This window comes from Protopterus annectens, chromosome 8.part0 (genome assembly GCF_019279795.1).
Source record: "Protopterus annectens isolate FY-2018-M chromosome 8.part0, PAN1.0, whole genome shotgun sequence".
Lineage (NCBI taxonomy): Eukaryota > Metazoa > Chordata > Ceratodontiformes > Protopteridae > Protopterus > Protopterus annectens.
Genome location: NC_056741.1, coordinates 613767038 through 613789254, shown reverse-complemented (window position 1 = coordinate 613789254; position 22217 = coordinate 613767038). Strand labels below are relative to the sequence as shown.

General features: G+C 39.2%; 1 protein-coding gene across 1 annotated transcript in view; it reads right to left on the bottom strand.

Annotated features, from left to right (window-relative positions):
* The window catches only part of LOC122808948 (NF-kappa-B essential modulator-like), a gene marked incomplete in the record, with an annotated part of 2932895 nt that overhangs the window by 1625002 nt on the left and 1285676 nt on the right, over positions 1–22217 (bottom strand). Inside the window, 1 exon segment of the mRNA XM_044080106.1 lies at positions 12185–12337. Coding sequence (XP_043936041.1) covers positions 12185–12337 — 153 coding nt within the window.

Below are 22217 nucleotides of genomic sequence, written 5' to 3'. Positions count from 1 at the left end.
ACCTTGAGTAAATTCTGGATCCTCCGTGGTCTGGTGGGACTGCCTGGATGACTATTTTGTCAAGCATTGTTTGAATTTCTAAGACAGCTGCCTCCCTGTGACTGGGTGGAACACCTCGGAGTGTTGTTGGTGTTTTTGACTTCATTGAAAGGGGGATGTTGTAACCTCTGGAAATGATTCCCTGTACCCATTTCTCCATTGTCACTTCTAGCAAGGCAGATTGGTGCAGGGATAATTATCCCCTGACTACCTCCAGAGGAAGGAAATTGGGCCTCCTTTCAGGAGCGCTAGTAGGAGTTACCAAAGAAAAGAATCTTTGGACCCCTGGTTACACAGACTACTTCTGCCTCTTGGATGGTATCTTCCATTATTACTTCCCCCTCTGTCCCAGGGAAATCACTGCCACGCCAGTCTTGGAAAGGTCCTTGGGTCTTTTTGAACTATAGCTTCCCACTTTTCTGGTTCCTGGAGTAGGGCCGTTAAGGTATGGAGAAGCATGCACCCATGGCAGAAATTGTCTTGCCATCTTTCTCACATCTAGCTAGAGTGTCTTTAACCTTGGGGCCAAACAGGGATGATCCGCCAAACAGAGCACTGATGAAAGAAGACTCAAATGGCTCTACGAAGTCACACAAGCAGATCCAGGCACGTCTCCTAATGGCTACGCCCGCACCTGCTGCTTTTGTCGTCCCTTCGGCTGCATGAGCAATTAGCCTCATGGACGAATTGGAAATAGACTCAAGGGTGGTGAGCTGGGAAGTAATTTTATCTCAAACCCCTTCAGCTACTGCTCCTGTAACAGCATCTGAAAGCTCTTTAATCAGATCTCTCTGACGCCTGGTAAAAAGCATCATGTAATTCAAGGACCTGAGAGCAAAGGTCGATGACGCGTAAATGCACTTCCCAAATCTATCCATAGTCCTAGACTCCTTGTTAGGAGGATGGATAGTTGGACTTTCTTCAGCAAGTTCCTTTTTAGAGTCTGCCAGAATGCCCTTGGCCCAGTGTGGTTCATCTTTTCGGGCACAGAGAATCGGGTCAGGTCTTTTAATGATCAGCTCTATAGAGTCAGGAACTTTCCAGGCCTGCTGGGTGATCAGTTTAATAAGATCATCAGCGAGCAGAGAGATGGTAGAGGGCTGGGTGTGAAAAGCCTCTAGGTATACCGATTCCTCTGAGGAAGGTTGGAGTGTAGTCCAGCCACCCTTCTGTTTCAGGATTTCTAAGATGTCCCGAAGGAAACATCTTCAGGGGCTGACTTGGGGGAACTTTCCTTTTCTTCAAAATTTGTATCTTTTTAAAGGACTCTTCAGGGAAGTCCAAATGCTTCCTCTTGCACTTTTTCTTCAAAGGTACCTCTTTGGTGGGGGTGCTCCGGAAAGGTATCTGAAGAGAATATAACCAAGGTGGTTTACTCCTGAGGCTTTTGTGCCCTCTGTCCCAGGAAACAAAATGAAGGAAGCACCGGTCGAGGGGATGGACAAGTTGTTTGGCCTGACAGGGAAGGCGTAGACTGTTTGTCCTCAATAGACAAGGCCCTCTTGATAGCCTGGAAGGCAGAAGACCCCCCCCCCCCGTAGAGGTATGGGAGCCCACAACCGAAACAGACTCATTTGGATCCTTGGTCCCACCTGGCATCGAGGAAGCTGCCTTCAAAGCAGAAGCCAGGGTTGAACTTGCATTGAACCCTGCCCCTCGGAACTGCAATGAAGCCCTGACCCTGGGAGGTCTCTGGTTCTAACAAACCAAAAGAGCTCAGGGTAACTATCGATGCCAGAGAAGGAGCTCTGACCATCACTGGAACAGTCGAAGCCAGGATGTTCGGCACCAACATCAGCTGGAGTCAAAGAAGGAATTTGCATGGGTGTAGAAGAAGGCAAGGTTCCAAAGCTAACAAGGCTAGGAACCAAAGATGGAAGTAATCCCCTTGCTGTCAGAACTGGTCCATCAGTCTTATAATGTCAGTCTCTGACAGTCTCTTAGTTGACCAAATACAGGAGGCCAATGGAAACCTTGGTGGCCGTCTCTCCGAAAAATGGACTCTGAGGATGGTCAGAGAATGGGTCGATCGAGGGTGAATACAATGTCCATGGTTGAACTCACATCTGAGACTCCTTTGGTACAGAGTGGTCCACTGGGACTGAAGGGAGAGTCGTCTGCACTGATACTGGAGCTGAAGAGGTTGGTGTCAAAAAAAGAATATGTTTTTCCCACTGGTGTCGAGGAGACAGTTGGCACTGTGGGAGACTTAGCCAATTTTGAAGTTGGTTCCAAGGAGGCTGTCGGAACTGAATGAGTGCACGTTTTTGGTTTTGAAGAGGAAGATGACAAAGAAGAACTGGCTTCTGTTTTGGGACCAGAGACAGCCTCTTCAAACTCAGACTTCAAAAGTCCTTTAAGTAAGAGCTTATTTTTGTGCTCTATCAGGGCTCTAGCAGAGAACCCGTGACAGATGGCGCAATCTTCCTGAAGATGGACAGTACCAAGACAATGCACACAAAATGTGTGTTCATCCGAAGTTGGCATTTTTCTCTCACTCTTTTGACACCTCTTGAAACCAGAGGTGCCTTTAGAGGGTTTGCCGGCCATGAGAGAAGCTAAGGCCACCTGAAACACACAGATACACATGCAGATGAGCTTAATAAAGAGAACTTTTTTTTTATGTAATAGAAAAGGAAGGGAGGAAATTACCAACGATGGTAAAGGAGGTTACCCAAAGGTAAAAGGAATGAATGCCAATGATGGTATCTTACAGTACCTAATGGTAAAAGAGAGGTGAAAACACACTCATGCACACACCTACAGGAATCTAGAGGAGTGGGTACAAAAAAAATAGAGCAAAGAACAGAATTTAAAAGTTAGACAATAATAAAAAAACTAACTTACAGCTAAAAGAAAAGCCAAAGCTCAAGAGGTTGGTTGAATGCATTTCGCACTACAAAGCAGTAAACATGATCTGAGGTAATTTGGTGAGGAGCATTATGGGTAGAACCTAGCTCTAGAGTTTTTGGAAGATGTGAACTGGAATAATGGCAGAGTTGGTTCCAAGACTCGGAACAGAGCCCACAGTCAAGGATTATGTGAAGATTGACAACATCAGATCAGCAAATTCCCATTTCAGCAAAACACAAACTGACCAATAGCATGACCCCCCTTGATGATATGCAGTTAAACCCTTCTTTCTCTCAAGATACTAAGTTAGTCATGAATTCCTTAGTGAACAGTAGTTCCTAGATAATCCCTTACAGAACAGCCAAATCCACTTTCAATGAAGCTCAGGTTGATAAACAGCATGACTCCTCTCTGATGACATGCAGCTAAACTTTTCTTTCTCACAGAACAATAACTCAAGTCAATAATTCTTCTGCAGAAGAGCTGACTGTATCCCTCAGTCAATGGTCCATAATCAGCTGAAGTTCAAAATATATGAAATAGACGCTAAGGCTACACATGCTACACTCAGACACGCTAACCTTCTAGTCTTGAATCACTGAATCATTTATGGAAGCATTAGCCTGTAATGTTTTTCAAAAGGTGCACATAATGGGAATATCATTGATAACCTATCTTGTGGCCCTGGTGTATATCATTATTAATCTCTTGTACTTAAGTAATATTATCCACAGGAGGCACTTCTTCCATCTACGAGCCTGGGTGTGGTTACTTAAGCTATGGCTTCTTCCCACGTACCTTAATTTAAGGGCCTGCTCCAAGGACTTCCAGACATGGAACATGATCATCTGCAGCAACCCCACAATTCTGCCCTGCTAATGACTGGTACACCTTACAGTGGTTCTCCAGACTCTTTAGTGATTGCCTGTTCAATATCATTAGCTTCATCTAACCCTAAATTAATTGACTTTCTGGTACATTACCATCTGGCCATATCCCTCTGCTATGTCACTCTGGTGCTGATACTGATTTGAAGGGTATAGAGGGAGTCCTCTAAGATTTATTAATTTGCATCTCACTCTCCACACTTTTGAAATCTACTACTTCAGGTGCTTTCAGTCCCTAACACTGACATGTTTCAAGAGATCTTTAAAAATTCAACTTTTTCAATTATCCTATTAAGCATTACAATTTAGCCATTTTATTATCTCAATTCACAGTCTTTTATAAGTTCAATGTTATTTGATTTTTGACATATTTAGACTGACATCTGCATTTATATATTTATGTTTTACTTTTATGAGGTCTGGTTTTACTGTACCGTGCTTAGTTTGAAGTATATAAATAGACCAAAATTTTAATCCCTAGACCACTAGCTTGGTGCTTCAGAAATAATAATGCTGGCCACAATCCTGTCTGAGGGCTTAGAGCTGACTTTAAAACTGTTTGGTGAGGCTGCGGTTCAGTCCAATGACCCAAGTAAACTGCAAAACCACCTGGCAGTAACAACTCTTAGGTTCAAAGTGGAAAATGGATTTGTTGCTATGGCAGTCACTTAATAAAAAAGGAGGCCCACAGTTTAGCTTTACCTTGCCTTTGCAGGAAATGCATCAACTCCGGGGGGCACAGGGTTTTCCGCATGTTTACTTGGTAGACTGTCAAGCAAATTTAGGCATCAAAGAAGAAGCACAGCCTATGTCTAACAACTTAAAACTCTTTCAACCCTTGTAGCCATCCTATATTTGCCAAAAATATATATATGCATCTAATAATCTGGGGCCAACACACACACACACACACACACACACACACATATATATATATATATATATATATAAATACGCATATATGAAAGCCAAACCAAAGGGTAAAAAGGCAACACAGATAAACCATTCAGTAAAAACTGTAATAAAGAGCCAGCCAAGCCAGACTCTTCCCTTAGTAATGCAGGCCCATGAGATACATGCAAATGATTACTTCTACAGACATACCAGTGTCTCAGCTACATGGCTTCTGAATGCCAGTGACTTTTTACTGTTTAAGTATTTATGGGTACATTCAGGCCAATAATGCCAAACCCCACTAACTGCAAACATGCATGTTTTGACCTTTTTTTAAAGGCCAGTTGAAATAATGGTTAAGGTCTTCACTTTTCATGCACAAGGTACAAGGTTCAATCCTTACCTCTGGCCAATGCTCGGAGTTTACATGTTCTCCCTGTATCTCCGCGGAGTTCTTTCCACCTCTGAAAAACATGCTGAGTGTTTCCTTCTCAAACTTGCCAATGAATAAAGCTGTGGGCAACAGCACAGACTCTACATGTTGCCCTACAGGGGAAGAACTGTATAGACCAACTGCTTTGGGCATCTACTGTGGGGCACAGTATCATCAAGACAGGCGAACATGGATCACAGACTGAGCACAGTGGCAGGGGCTACTTGATGGTGTAAAATATGGCTCTAGGTGATTTGGTCATGTTGACTAATGTCACCAAATGTGCATGGGTATTTGCTGGTGATAAGTGGGTTGAAGTCCCGGTCTACTCCAACCTATGCCAGGGACTCATATTAACAGTGGGAAGGGTGTGTGTGTTCCCTTATTGGCCAGTGTATGCCTGTCAATAAGCTACTGGCCTGCTGGTGTCCAGTTTCCCAAACTGGGTTATCCAGGACGGCTCTGTTGAGCAAAAACTCCGTATAAACCCAATCAACCTGCTAAACATGAACTAAGAATTGCTGCACTCAATGTGGGTTCACTGACAGGACACAGCTTGTAAGTAGATGACATGATTATATGGAGGAGGCTGGACATCCTATGTATCCCAGAGTCAAGATGGAAGGCCAGTGCAGCAAAGACACTTGGCTTGGGATCCAGAGTCTACTACTCAGGAAGACTTGAGACTAGAAATGGTGGGGGGATTGTGGTGAGAGAGGCTTCAGAAGGCAGTGAAGGATATCATCAGAAATAGTGATAGACTCATGGCAAGCAAACTTCAGTGCAAAGATAGGGCAGTACTCATAATCTCACCTATGCCCCCCAGCAGGGTTGTGACAGTGAGGAGAAGAGTCCATTCATACAGCAGTTGCAGAACTTACTAGATAAAGCAGGAGAACATGAATTGGTGTTGATAATGGGTGACTTGATTGCGCATATTGGGACAGACAGAACAAGGACTGCCTGGGTCCATATGGGTGGGGCAACAGGAATAAAGAAGTAGAGGATATTCTAGACTTGTGTCTGGCAAATGGCTTGATAGTAGCCAGCACATGGTTCAGAAAGATGGACAGTCTCAAAATCACAAGCAAGAGTGGTCAGTAATGCAACTCGCATAGACTTCCTCCTTGTAAGGAAAGAGCACCGTTGTAGAATCTGTGATTGCAAAGTCATCCCCAGGGAAACAGTCAGATCACAGCATAAACCACTGGTTGCCACAAACAGCTGCAAGCAATGGTCAGAGAAGGCTCTAAGGTCAACAGAGACGAGTCTGAAGATCTGGAAGTTGACTGGAGAGAAAGCATAACAGTTCAAGCAATTACTCAGAACTCTAGCACCCCAAGAAGTAGAGGAAATAGGTGGAGCCGAAGAAGAATGGCAGCACCTCGAAACAGCATGTGTGAGGACTACAGAACAGATATGGGGCCGTACAGGTATGACTACAACGTACATAAAGAAAGCTGGTGGTGGAATGCAGAAGTTAAGAACTCATCAAAAGAAAGAAAGAGTGCAGGAAAAAGTGGAGACAGAAGAGACAGACGAGACAGACCAGGCTACGTGGGAATACTAGTTGACAAACAAAGAAGTTAAGAGAAGTTGCAATAGCAAAGGACAGGGCATTGAAGGCACTCTACTAGCTTCTGGAAAGTACCTCAGTAGGTGGCTCAAAGAAACTATATCAGGTTGCAAGGCAAAGACATAAAGCTAAAGAAGACAGTCAGATATCCTTCATAAGGGATGCCAGCAACAACCTGCTCATCAGTCTACAGGGCATCAAAGGCAGACGGATGGAGTACTTCCAGCAACTTCTGAATGAAGAAAATCCCACAGAAGCTGCAATGCCCCAGACACAGCCTACAATAAGAGAAGAAGAGGAGTCCACCCTAGAAGAAGTAAGACTAAGACTAAGGAAAATGAAGTCAGGGAAAGCAGCAGGCTCAAGATGAGGTCACAACAGATATTATAAAGATGCTGAGTGAGATAGGGGAAAATGGCCCCTGAGGGTACTCATAGCAGTATGGAGAGAAAAGCTTTGCTGTTGTTATTTATATAAAGTGTTTTTTCTCAACGTATTTGGTGGTTTTTATCACACTTCTGCTGCAGCCTGTGGTTTTTTGAGTTCCTGTTCTGCTGTCTGTTTGAGAATACCTTAAGGGTCGTTATTGCAGCCCTTATTCATACATTTTGGTATGGAAACAATGAAGACTGCAAATTCAGTCAGGTCTCTTTTTATGAATGAGACCAACCCATTAATGCAGTTTGTTTCTACGGCATGTCCTATTTTGGGAAGTGATGAACATTCAAAATCTGAAATTAACCTAGACTTCAACAAGAGGTTACAACTTTTTGAAAGGAAGGTAGGTGCTTTCAAGCGCCTACAATGGCAGTGGTTTAGTTTTTCCGCATATATAGATAGAGGCATTGTTCCACGAGGCTTAAGAATACTCAAGATGCCTTCTTATGGGAATGCCTATCCGGAGTTACTGAAGCGATGGCAGCAACTTAATATTAAATTAAGTTTGGATTATATGAAACTAATGAATGAGTTATTTTCTATTGTTGAAAAAGAGCTCAAAGAGGAAATATTAAATATGGAAAAATAGTATTATGAATATGCCTGTATTCGCATCTATGGGGGATGTATATCAACAATTACTTGACAGGATACAAGCCTTGGATGATAGTTTGGAGGCGACTAAAAAACGCAAACTCGTGCGTGATATTAATGACTTTGAAAGGCCATATCTTTTCATGGCCGAAATCTGACCAGGTTTCTCAGTCTAACAACAAACCTCGTGGTCAAAGAACAAATTTGGATGCGTTGGATGACTTTCCGGAGGTTTTACCAGCTAATTTGCAGGACCAGGAACCGGCACCTATTTTGTCATCCAATCTCGCACCTTTGGATACGCCCACCGTGTTGACATCATCACTGACTTACACGAGCGGCTGCTTGCAACCTGATGTGAATGATAGACAAGATGGGGACGCTAATATGCACCTGGGTGGCGTTAAGAGAACCCAGCAACTCACTCTTAATTTTGTTGAGAAGCGGTTCCATTTGGAACAACCTGAAGCCGTAGCTGAGCGATCTTCTCCCAGAAGGAAGTCGTTTACAGGGCAGGCCTTAGTTTCAGGCAAACGGAAAAATGAGAGCCCTTTAGGACAAGGCAAACTAAGCCGGAAGTAATTAAAGGTACTTTGAATCTTTCAGCTGTTGACTTGAAGACTGCTCATTATTCATTATTACATAAGGGTCTTAATTTCATACCAACTGCAAATGATGACTTAGTGACTGCACTCACAGACCTTAAAATGTTTGTAAGGAGTGTGAATTTGAAAATAACGTTTGGTGATTTTAATTCTGTGGGGGTTTGTTGTAAATGGCGCAGCACATTCATACCTACTAGTATGCCTGTGTTAACAGCATTCCATGACCTATGTGAAATGGACTTGAGGAGATTGTATTCAGATTCCTCGAGGTTAAGATTTTTTAATTTAACATATGATGAGCACCAAGCACTTAAGAGTTTGCAAGCTAACAATGACATAGTCATTAAGCAAGCAGACAAAGGGGGTGTGGTAGTTCTTATGGACTGGTCTAGGTATATGTATTTGGTTTCTATTTTACTTGATGATACTAATGCTTTTAAATGTATCACACCCTTGGATGTTAAAAAGTGCATTAGCTATGTCAATATGGTTATTTATGACTTGCAACTCAATGGTGATATTAGTTTAGAATTGTTTCATTTCTTTACTGTTTCTTGTCCTGTGACTCCATGTTTATATGGCTTGCCTAAGATTCATAAATCTATGTTAGACCCCCCCATGAGACCTATTGTGTCAGGTGGGGGCTGGATTACTGAGCCGATATCTATTTACCTACAGACACAACTACAACTTTATTTGGTGAAGTGTACCACTGTTTTACGTGATGCAACAGATTTTCTCTGTAAATTACTTGCTTGGCTCAATGGTATAGATGGCTCCTTTAGACAGGATGATTATTTATTTGTAACACTAGACATTGCATCTTTATTTACTGTAATACCTAATGACTTTGGTGTTGATTCTATAAGAGAATTTCTGATTTCGCAGCCTTCCTTTGTGGTTAAACATGTTGAAAACATTTGCTCTCTTTTGGACATAGTTTTGAAAAACAATATTTTCCTATTTGATGAACGTTTGTATTTGCAACTTACTGGTGTAGCTATGGGCACTTCGGTAGCCAACACCTATGCAAATTTGGTGCTATACCAGTGGGAGAAAACCCATATATATAGTGAAAAGAATCCTTTTATTAGTAATGTGTGCTTTTATCAACGTTTTGTCGATGATTGTTTTATGGTTTGGAAGGGTTCGTTATCGCAGTTGAATGAATATATTTACTATCTGAATACTACTACGAATTTTTTAAAATTTAAGATGGATGTTTCTGATAGTGTGATTGGGTTTTTGGATGTTAAAATACAACTGATAGAAGGATGTGTCCATACCAGTATTTATAAAAAAGAAGTATATTCTGGGAGATATGTCCATTATAATAGTATGCATGCTCCACATGTTTTTAAAGGTACTGTGACTTCACAGTTCAATAGGGTGAGTAGGTTGAACACTGATGATGTTCTTTTTGGTATGCAGTTGGATGAAATGTCTATAAGGATTTTTTAGCTAGTGGTTATGACCCGGAAGTAGTATTAGATTTAAAAACTAAAACTGAATTTAACAGGGAGACAATGTTGAGACCTATTCTCTTTGAGGGTGAGTGTAGTCATATAACTTCAGAACGTCGTAGACCCTTTATTAGGTATATTACTAGCTATAATGCAAGGACACATCTTGTTAAACAGATTATACAGAGGAATTGGGTTGTATTGATGACATCCAATGAGGTTAAGGATGTCTTGGGTGATAGACCCTTTTTTTCGTATAGAAATATGAAGACTTTGAAGAGCTTGCTTTGCGATAAAGATTTAAGAAGACCTGTAAATAGGATTGTTTCCATTAAGTCAGGCACCTATAGATGTCTGAATTGTTCATGCTGTTCTGATATTATTGCTGACAATAGTGATAAATTTAAACATCCTGTTAGTGGTAGAGTTTATAGTTTTAACTTGTCAGCTACCTGTATTACATCTAATGTGGTGTACCTGGCAACTTGTGTCAAGTGCCCCTCATTTTATGTGGGGAAGACCACTAGAAAATTGAAGGAACGCATTATTGAACATAGATCAGAGATTAGAAGAGCAGTGGAGAGTTAATGCTCTTTATAAACATACTGCCAAATTTGGCATAGAGCACAGGTTTTGTTTCAGAGTCAAAGATGTTATGCAACCTACCACCAGAGGTGGAGATAATAACAATTTGCTTGAACTAAAGGAGTATGAATGGATTCTCAGGTTTTGTTCTGATCATTTTCCAGGTTTGAATAATATGATTACGAGAGAAAGGCATATCCCAGATGACTGGAGAATAAGCATATTGGTGTCAGTGTACAGGAACAAAGGAGACATCCTACTGTGGGCAGTTTAGATTTATTATCAAACTCTTGTCACACTGCATGAAGGTTCTGGAGAGGGTGATTGATAAATGGATATTCACAGTAGAAGAAAGTAAGATGGGAGACGAGGAATTTGGATTCAAATCAGGAAGCAACACAACTGACCTGATGTTTGCAGTCAGACAGTTGAGAAGAACCTAGAGATAAGGAAAGAGTCCAACAGGACATTCCCACTTGGGGAAAGCTTATGATTATGTCCCAAGAAAGCTGATTCGGGCAGTACTGTGGTCGTCTGAAGTTCAGAAATATTGGTAGAATTAGTGCAGGCTACGTACAAGGACCCAATTACTCAAGTACATACAGTGTTCAGTCTCACAAAAGGGTTCCCAGTGGGAGTGGGTGTGCGCCAGGGTTTGGCACTGAGCCCACTGCTGTTCATACTGGTGATGGACTAAATTAGAGGTAGGAGGGAACAGATCAACAATTTGCTGTATGCATACAGATAGATGCTGAGCAAGAACTTCAGCAAAGGAGAGGAGAATGGAATGCAAAACTGAAGGCACATGGGATGAAACTAAGTACAGATAAGACGGTGGTAATGTCAACAAATTGGGGAAAAAAAAAGAAGTTGAAAATTGATATAAAAGGGAAGACAGTGGAACAGATTAACAGCCTTAAGTATCTGGGAGGAGTGGTTGAGGAGAAGGGAAGTCTGAATAAAGAGGTTAAAGCTAGAATTAGAGGGGCTGCAACAGACTGGCATAGAGTGTCAGGGGTAGTGTATGACAGAAGAATGTCAAAGAAGCTGAAAAGTAAGGTGGAGAAAACGGTGCAACCAGTGTTACTGTATGGCAGAGAAACCCGCCAAAGAAGCTGAAAAGTAAGGTGGAGAAAAACGGTGCAACCAGTGTTACTGTATGGCAGAGAAACCCGGGCAGTAATGGCAGAACAGATAAGAAAGCTAGAGGTTATGGAACTGAAGTGCCTGAGAAGGGTGGTAAGATGCACACTGTGGGATATCCAAAGAAATGAGGACATAACTGTAGAAGCCAAAGTAGCTCCAAACGCAAAAAAAAAAAATAAATCAAACAGAACAGTTTTATGGTGGTTCGGGCACATGTACACAAAAACAGAAGACAATCTGGTGAAGATGATGTGGGACAGACAGAAAGAAGGTCAGAGAAAACGAGGACATTCAGCAAAAAGGTGGATGGATTGTGTGAGAGAAGATCTGCGACAGTCAGACATGAGTGTTGAGGAAGGCAGGAGTGTGGCATTGAATCAAAAGAGATGGTTACAGTTAACATGACACCCCCATCCCATGTAGAAAATAGGAAGGTTGATGATGAAGATTATGATTAAAGACTTAAAAAGTAAAAAGTAGTGAGCAATCACAAGCCATGTAGTTGAAACACTGGTATGCCCCCAAGGAGTCATTTGCATACATCTCACGAACCTCCACCACATGAGGTTTAAGGTTATTATACAGTGACGACTCTAGCTTGGCTACATCTTTATTGCAGTTTATACTAATATGAACCCATTACCCACACAAAAAAATCGACAATTACTCACTTTTCTTCAGTAGCATTTTGTCTCTCCATTTTAAGAGCAGAGTTCAAATTTTGCACCTGCAAACGTAACTGGTCCATAGCTATGTTCTGTTGTTTTCTTAATCCTTCATTGTCTTGTTCAAGAAGACGCAGTTTCTCATTCACAACATGGTATCTACAGTTAAAAAAAAAAAAGCAGTAACAGTGTGCAAGTTAGCACATTTTTATTCACAATGGCTAGGTCCTAAGAAAGAAGATGCATGTCTACTTTTATACTATATATAACGAATATATTACACAGACTGATAGCAATTTAATTCTAAAACAGGTTCAAATTATAAGAAATCTAAGACCAGTTACATGCAAATGGCTACCTTACACCAATCTTGCATAATAAACTATTTAAATTAATGTATTTGTCTACCTTGTCAATTTAACACCATTTTGGGCAACTTATTTCCATTTTTATACCTTTCTACTTGGAACAAGAAGGTGCAATGTTCAGAAATAGAAGCTATGCAATATTATACAACGACCCCCCCCCCATTAAATATTCAAAAACGTGCACATTGATTGGTCAGCGTGCACGTTGTAAATCAGAGTTATAGTAATGGAAAAAGGTCCGGTTGCCTGGACTTTTTCCATTGCTATAACTCTTTTTTTACAGCAATGGAGAACGCAAGATCTCCGTTGCTTTACACAGTCTTGCTATGTTAAACGAGTTTAACATAGCAAGACAGCTTTAAAAAAGCAACAGAGATTCTCTGATGCTTTTTTTAAAGCTGTCTCGCTATGTTAAACTCATTTAACATAGCGAGACAGTTTTTAAAACGCAACGGAGATCTTGCTTTCTCCATTGCTTTTTTCAAAACTGTCTCACTATGTTAAATGGGTTTAACATAGCCAGACATCTTTAAAAAAGCAACGGATATTCTCCGTTGCTTTATGTTAAACTCATTTAACATAGCAAAACAGTTTTTAAAAAGCAACAGAGATCTTGCTTTCTCCGTTGCTTTTTTCAAAACTGTCTCGCTATGTTAAATGGGTTTAACATTTAAAAAAGCAATGGATATTCTCTGTTGCTTTTTTTAAAGCTTTCTCGCTATGTTAAACTCATTTAACATAGCGAAACAGTTTTTAAAAAGCAACGGAGATCTTGCTTTCACCACTGCCTTTGCCCACAGCTCTGATGTACTGCGTAGGCATGCGCATGTGCATTACATCAGAACTGCCACAGAATACCAGACAGCTGCGGAAGGGCAGCAAGGAGGCATTATACAATGCCATTATTTAAGAAAAGTAATTATTTTTTTTCTTAAATAATGTCATTGCATAATAGCAATAACCCACTTCTGGGTGTGGGTAATGGTGGATTTACCCACGGTTGGCTTTGTTTGGCCACTCGGGCTTCGCCCTCCTGACCAAACTACACCAACCGTGGGTAAATCCAGCATTACCCACACCCAGGCGTGGGTTATTGCTATATTCTACTATAAAAGAGATACTATAAGGGATCTATTAGCAGGTCTCCAGCTAGTACAGCTGTCTGTGTCTCCGATTAAAAAAAAAAAAAAAAAACACTTTGGAACCTCGATGACCCAATGCAGTAAGGTAAACTGCATTTTTGTAGAATTTCTTAACAGAACCTATTTTTCATACATTCTGGATTACCTTGTAGTAGAAACAATTTGGAAATAAGCTTCTAGTGCTTTATTTCAAAATATCATTATTTAATTTTTTTCACAAATTGCTATCATAAAAAAATCAAACTATAATAAAAGGTTACACACAACAGGGAAAAAACAAAAATAAACACAACACACTACCTGTCCAATACAACTATATATAAAAGTGCTAAAAGCCAGTGCACAATTTCTGTATGATTAGTTAATACAAAAAAGAAAGAAAGAAAGACTATAGAGAGATCATGAATGTCTAAAGTAGCCGGTATCCCTGGTTTGTTCCCTCTCTCTTGAATATAGGTATTAGCTTATAAAAAATAATTTTATTGTAAACTATGATTGAGAACTGAATCCAACTGCTGTACATAATGGGAACATGTAACTTCTTCTTTCGGCTGCTCCCGTCAGGAGTCACCAGAACATGTAACATTAATGTTATTTATTAATTTACGAGCGGTTATATATTTAACTGTAATCTACTTAAATCCATCCCATGTCATTTTTGATCTCTCAAGCCAGTTTTGCGAAATATAAAGCTTAATCAATGAGAAAAGAGTAATTAAGGTTTGCTGATCCTGCTTTGATACACCAGCAGGAGGAATACGCAGGAGTGCAAATTCTCAGGAGAGTGGATTACTCATAACCCATTTTCTCTAGCCTGACCTTCAGGGAACACCACAGTTTATAAGAACATTTACAGCTCCAAAAATGGATAGTAAATCAGCTTTTTGGTATTTACACTAAGAGCAGTTTGGAAAAGATATTGGATAGTAATTATTGAAGATATCAGGCATTGGACATGTCTTATTAACAATCAGTTGTGTGTACAGAAGTTTTTTTAAGGTAATTAACTTTAATGATAATTGGATAGACTGAAGTTTTTGACTATAAGTTATAGTTGGGTGGTGTTTATTCCAATATTTAGAATAAAGAATAGAAGTTTGGTATTTAACAGATACAATAAATTTATATGTTTTTGAGAGCATTTTTGTCTGTAAAATAAAAGCTGACCATAACATTTTACAGAAGTTTATGCTTTGTTTTTTTTTTTTTTTATCTTAGTCTCATCTAGGAGCTTAGGAAGCACTGCTCTTATTTGTCTCAATATCACAAAGTACCTTTTAGGAAGATTTAATGCAGCTCTCATATCATTAATTGATAGTTTTCTATGATTAAATATATCTAGGACACTTTTATGCTTATGTAAGGGGTGTTTAGAGAGATCAATCATTACTTTATTAAGTCTACGATCAGGGTTAAGGTGGATTGGTTGGAGCATCATAAATGTATCCCTAGTGATACCATTAATTTTTGCAAAATTATCTTGTTTACTAGATATTTATGTATTTTGAAGGTTTTCAAACCCTCATTATTGAGAGAAGGTAAGGACTTTAGATTACACTGACTCTTACATAACTATACCATAGTTTGACCTAAATAGGACACCACTTATTCTGGCCAGGTTTATATTCTGATATTGTTATAAGCCTACTAGCATTGATTATATCATAATAAATATTGAAATCAGGGAACAACAGTCTCCTTAAATTTTTGGGGTAGATCATTTTCTGGTAGCCAATTCTAACCCATCTGGGAAACCATAAAAACTTTGATAATTTTGTAATGATATTTTTGAAGAATTTTTGAATTGTCAGATTGGTTACATTAAACTGAAATAATAATCTAGGTAATATGTTTATTTTTATAATAGCAGCCTTGGATAACGAGGGAAGCTTAAGATTATTCCATCTAAGAATACCTTGCTCCACAGTTGTCCCTAATTTTAGCAGATTCTCTTGTTGAAAGAAGTTAGAATTATAGCAAAATGTTATGACGAGATATTTCAGTGAATCCTTGTCTTAATTTCCATCTCCGGAAAGTAATTTATTAGATTATAATTTCTATTTGGGAGAAGATGGAAGATTTGGACAGATTTCATTTGTAATTAGAGAATTATGAAAATGTAGTTTTTGGATTGTAACATTTTTGGGAGACTGGTATCAGGTAAAGTAAACTAGAGATTTACATTTTCAATAAAATCCATTAATGTGACCCAAATATTACTGACCTCTGGTACGTAGTGGAATGTTTTCAGATTTATAAGAATAAATAGAGGCTCTATGCATAGATTAAACAAATATGGCAATATCGGGCATCCTTGTCTTGCTCCATTAATGAGTTTTATTGGAGAGGAAAAGATCTTATTAATATACACAATTGTTCAGACATTCGCATAGAGCACTAATCCAATTGATCAAATTTTGTGGTAAGCTAAATTGCTGCATAGTTAACAAAAAAGGAAGCCTAGATTAAGCTAATCAAAAGCTTTGAGGGCATCCAGTGCAAGTACAAAAATCAGTGAGTATATTTTCCAGAGTAATTAAAGTATCCAGTGTTAATGTATGGTCGCAAGTTTGTCTAGATTGCAAAAATCCTGATGGATTAGGGGAAATTACGTATGGTAATATAGATTTTAATCTATTAGCTAACAATGAAGGAAATATTTTAATATCTACATTGATTAAGAGACAATGACCTATAATTTAATGGATTCTTAGCATCTGAGTTTGCTTTAAGAATAAAAATTGTTTTAGAATTATTGAGGTATAAATCCTTGATACTGTTACCTTTTATACATTTAAATAAGTGTAATAGTATTTTTGATATTATTTGAGGATAGGATTTAAAAAATGCTACAGTGATACCATCTGGACTGGATAATTAACCAGTTTTAAGGTTATTCATTATTTGTGGTATTTCTTGTTGAATAAATGGTGCAAGAAGGTTCTGTTGGTCCCGGTTTATTTTCAGGAATTCTAATAGGCTTAATAATTGGACATGTTCTTGTGGAGTAGATAAAAGATTACAGTTACCGTACGTCTGAGAATATAACTGAGCAAAAATATGGATAAGTAAGCTAGTGTTGTCATATCTAGTTACGTCTTCTTTCTGTTCTTAATCTTTAACAAACATACAATTTGATAAAGGACAGACATGTGTGATATAAAAGATGATGATGTGAGGAACATTTTGCTTTGTGACAGTGATTTAACTTTGAATAAGGCCATTGAGATTTGTCAGATATACGAGCTCACAGAAAATCACACAAGTATGCTTACAAATGAGAGCAGCTCTTGAAGGCACAGTGATAAAGCTCATGTTGATAGTATGCAGCACATGGTTAAAAGAAACAGGCCCAAGCACACGGCAGCAACTGTAACCTATGCAGCACTCACTGGTAAACCCCAGAACTTCCTAGTAAGTATTAAGGTGAACTCTGGAAGTCGCACAGTCTCAGTGAAGCGTTAAGAGTGAGTCAGCAAACTCAAAGCATGAGCCCTAACTCAGTTTCATTGCCAACTGTCATAATTGTGGTGGAAGTCATGAATCTCAAAGAGAGAAATGTTTAGCTTTTGGTCAGGAATGCCACAAATGTAATAAATGGAATCACTTCAAAAGATTTTGTAAATCAAAAGTCCCACATTCTTTTATCAAAATGGAACATATTACGAAATTAGTTGATCAATTAGAAAGCCATGACATAGGGTTGCAGTCTACTCTTTATGTTGATGGCATGTCAGTGCTTCAAGAAACGGTCAAGGCAGTAGATTTAAGGGAAAAGCACGAAGCATTTTGTACTGTTCAGATAAATGGCAAACCCAGAGCTCAAAGCTGACACAGGTTCCAAGTGCAATGTTGTGTCTGCAGAAACATTTGCTAGCGTGTGTAAAGGTGAAAGACTTGATCTGGCAAGGTGTGCGAAGTTTGTTGCTTATGGAGATGAAGAAATTCAGACTGAAGGCTCAGTAGTGCTTTCATCTTAACTCTGCTGGAAGAAGCTACTACTTATTATTTTATGTGGTCAAGAGGCACGTCCAGTCATTATTAGGGCTTAGAGACAGTTTGAAATTGGGACTGCTTTCATTTAATAATTCCACCATGTTAGCTTAAAAGACCACTACTCTAATTTTGCCCAGCACATTTTTTTCTACCTATGTTGATCTGTTCCAAGACAAACTAGGCAAGCTGCCAGTTGCGTACTCCATGAAGTTAGACCCAGAGGTCAGTCCAGTTATCAGGCCAGCATGCAAGATTCCAACAGCCATGCAGAACAGAGTCATAGCATAGTTAGACGAAATGGTGCGACAAGATACGATTTGTCCAGTTGAAACTCCAACTGAATGGGTATCTTCCATGGTGGTAGCTCATAAGAAAAACTCAGATGACATCAGAATATGTACTTGACCCATGAGATTTCAACAAAGTGCTAAAAAGACCTCCTCATCCAATACACACAGTCGAAGAAGTCACAGCCTTAATGCCACATGCTATTTTTTCTGTCTTGGATTTAAAGAGCTCATTTTGACAAATTCAGCTTGACAAAAAAATTCCTCATTGCTCATTACATTCACCACTCCCTTTGGCAGGTACAGATTTTTAAGAATGCCTTTTGGAATAAATTCTACAAGTGAAGTCTTTCAGTGTGTGCAATGGAGCAAATTTTTTTCTGGGTATCCTTGTGCTGTTATAGTAGACATACTAGTAGGAGGTAGTGGTGAAGCTAAACATAACAGAAACCTCAGAAAAGTTGCAGATAGGGGACATCAAGTGAAATTTTAAGCTCAATCCGCTCAAATGCAAATTCAGGCTACAAGAAGTTACTTATGTTGGTCATTTACTTATGAGTACAGGCTTACAACCAGATCCTTCAAAACAAACAGCCATTCTCAAGATGCCAGCTCCAGACAATGTTCAAGCCCTGCCAATGTTTTTTTCGTATGGTCAACTACCTAGGCAAGTTCATTCCAGACTTTAACTTTCAGCACCATTCAGAGAGCTGACATATAAAGATGTATTCTGGTCTTGGTTAGAGCAACACCACAAAGCATTTAATGTCCTGAAAGAGAGAATTGCTAGTCCAACTAGGCTCAGATACTACAATGTTCACAAACCAGTTACACTTTCCTGTAATGCTTCAAAATTTGGTCTTGGTGCAGTCATTCTATAAGAGGATCAACCTGTTGCCTATGCATTGAGAACTCTTACTTAAACTGAGTTGCAGTATGCCCAGCTCAAGAAAGAGCATTTGGCAATTGTGTTTGCATGTTCGAAGTTCCATGATTATGTTTTATGGTAGACCTATCCAGAAACAGACCACCGACCTCTAGTCACTATCTTGAGAAAGTCTATGCATTCAGCTCCAGCCAGACTGCAACACATGATGCTGAGATTACAAAAGTACAATTTCAATCTTGTCTATAAGAAAGGCAAACTTCTTTATCTTGCTGATACATTATCCAGAACACCCAGAAATACCACAGAACAGCACGAGAATGAGAACCTTGATTATGAAGTCATGGAAGTGAGAAACTTTTCTTCCACACGTCTTGATGAGATGAGAGATCACACAGCCACAGATCCAGTTTTACAAAGGCTCAACCACTTTATCAATCATGGATGGCTGTCAAAGCAATCTAGTTTACCTCAAGAAGTGCAACCTTACTTTCCATACAGAGATGAGATTTTGTCTGATAAAGGTATCATAATGAAAAGTCCAAAAGTAATTGTTCCACAAAGTCTCTGCAAACAGAGTACATTCCTATCTTGCGTCGTGGTCACCCAGGAACCAAATCTACCTAAAAGAAGGGCAAGAGGACTAGTATTTTTGGCCTTCTACGTGACAAGACATTGAGACAGCACTTTTACCTTGTTCGGTGTGTAATAGTACTAAGCCATATCAACAGAAGGAACCACTTTGGCTAAACCAAATTCACGGACTACCATGTACTAGTTTACACAAAGTTATTTCTGACAATGGTACGCAGTTTGCAAGCGAACAGTTCAAAAGATTTGATGAAGAATGGGATTTTACTCATGTCACAAGTAGTCCAGAGTACCTGCAATCAAATGGTTTGGCAGAACATGCAGTTCAAAGTGCAAAGCAGTTATTAGAGAAGTCAAAACAAGATAATACTGATGTTTTCCTGAATCTCTTGATTCTCAGTGTTCCTCGTGATAAACTTCTTGGTTCACCTGTTCAGAGACTTCTGTTGAGACAAACTAGAACCACATTAGCAATCAGTAGTCAGCTGTTGGTTCCATGTGTCAAGAATAACAAGTCAGTGAAAACCAATGTGTTGAAGAAGCGTTTAACCCAGAAGTCCTACTACGATAAGACCAGCAAACCACTCAATCCATTACGAGAGGGAGAAGTAGTAAAGATGCAAACATCCAATGGTTATGATCAGATTGGTGTCGTGAAGAATACTGGTCCAGAGCAGAGACTGTACATTACAGAATCAGAAGGTGCAAGTTTTAGGTGGAATCAGAAACATTTGAGACCAGAGTCCAAGCCTATACCACAGCAGACCACCTGTGAGAAAGACTCTGTCTCGGAGTGAGTTGTCCGGTGTTCCAACCGGAGGACATTGTTGTTCCTGTGATGAATCCAAAAGTTCCTGATACGAGTTGTGCACTGCAGACTGTCCCTATTGCTAAATTTGGTCCCAACTTTTATGTTACTAGATATGGTCGAATCTCTAAACCCTGTAGCAGATGTGAAGCAATGTGGACATTTGATATTGTGTTTTGTTTCCAATGTCTATAGTAATGCATTTCTAGCTCTAATACTGTTTTGCATAAAGGGCAATCTTTTTAAGAGGGAGGATGTAGATCGATATGTGTGTACATCTTTAAGAAGCTATCCAAGGGCTTGCACAAGTGTACAAATACTGAGCACATGCAAGCTAAACTGCCATTTTGTAGTCAGCTGTTGAGATGTAAGCATGTATGTATGTAAGGTCTGTCTGTTAACTAGTTTGTTCATATTTAGAGAGTCTGCTATCCATCCTGATGTGCTTCTATGTATTAAAGCATCTTAACGAAACCCCAAGCCTTCTTGTTATATGTGTTAGAGACAAATGAGTGACAATTACCTTCAGTTATACTAATGTAAGGCTGTACTCACGTATGAAATTTAATTGCTAAAATATCTCTAGCACTGTAGGTACTTTTTCCCTTCACTTTTGCAGAGTGTGGTCCGTATTGTAAAGTAAAACTGCTGGAAGCCCCTTCCCCAGACCTTATATTGCCATAACATAAGCTAATTTAACAAATTAACATATTATATTTTCACACAGAAAAGCTTCCCTGGTTAAAGCAATTCACTCAGCAACTTACTTCAGTTGAGACTCTCTTAACCTGAGGAAAAATACTGTGACAGTGGTTGGCCTCAGACTAAGGGAACATACTCTTAAATCAGCAGCCTTCTAATAAAGTTAGTAGGCTTCTAGTACATGCTGCTCCCAAAAAATTAAACAACTGCTGTAATACGTATTTTTCTACTGCATCAAGCAACCAATAATACATGTTCCTTAACTAGAGACAGATTTATTGCATTTATTAAACTATCCCCAAAGTCAAAGTTGTATTTCGGTTAAATATTCCCTAGTTGTATCCCTAACATCAAATTTACATACAACAATCTTACCATTACAAATCCATGAGATAGCTTTTTTCACTCTGCTGCCTGAATCCCACACATTGATTCAGCCTGCTCCACTCGGGTTCACCCCACTCCCCTAAGTTGACCGCAATTCCACCTATCCTACCCATCCCTACTCTTATACTATCCTATCCTCACCTACCATCCATACCCACCCAATAAAATTACATAATTTTACACCAGTGGCATCCACATCCTCAAGTAGTTCCTTCCCTTAGTGAACATGTGATTATTCATCTAGCAATATGCTTTAACCTTAAACAAACCCGGTATCTCCTTCTTCCCTACCATAATATGCTAATCCTAAACATTATTCAATTAGTTCATCTAACTGTGCTTACACACTTATCCTCACCACATTACGTAATCAAAAGTAGTCAGTTACTTACCTCTACCTCAATTAACTAGCAAACTACTTTCAAACATAGTAATATCCATATCCTCACATAATCTGTTCTTTCTGTCTCTCTTCTTCACATTACATATTGCCTGACTGCACTGTATCTAGCAACTTTGCATTGCCTTTGTTTTTATTTCTTTCTAGCATTCAGATTATGTAATGTGCTATACAAATATACAATTATTATATATTATTGTGATTTTATCTCATACTTCTCTTACTTATATTATGGGCAATATCCACGTCACCTCTATCTTAGTATTATTTTATGTAATCTTCTGCTTCAAATAATATGAAAATCAATTTTAGGAAACTTTTGCTATTTGAACAGATGTGAACTGTTATTTACTGATAATTGTGGAGCTTTTCTCCCCAGACCTCTGCTGAAAAAGGTCTCTTTTTGGCCTAGTCGGAGTTTCCAGATAAACAAATGTAAAAAATAAATAAATAAAATAAGCCCCACCCTTTT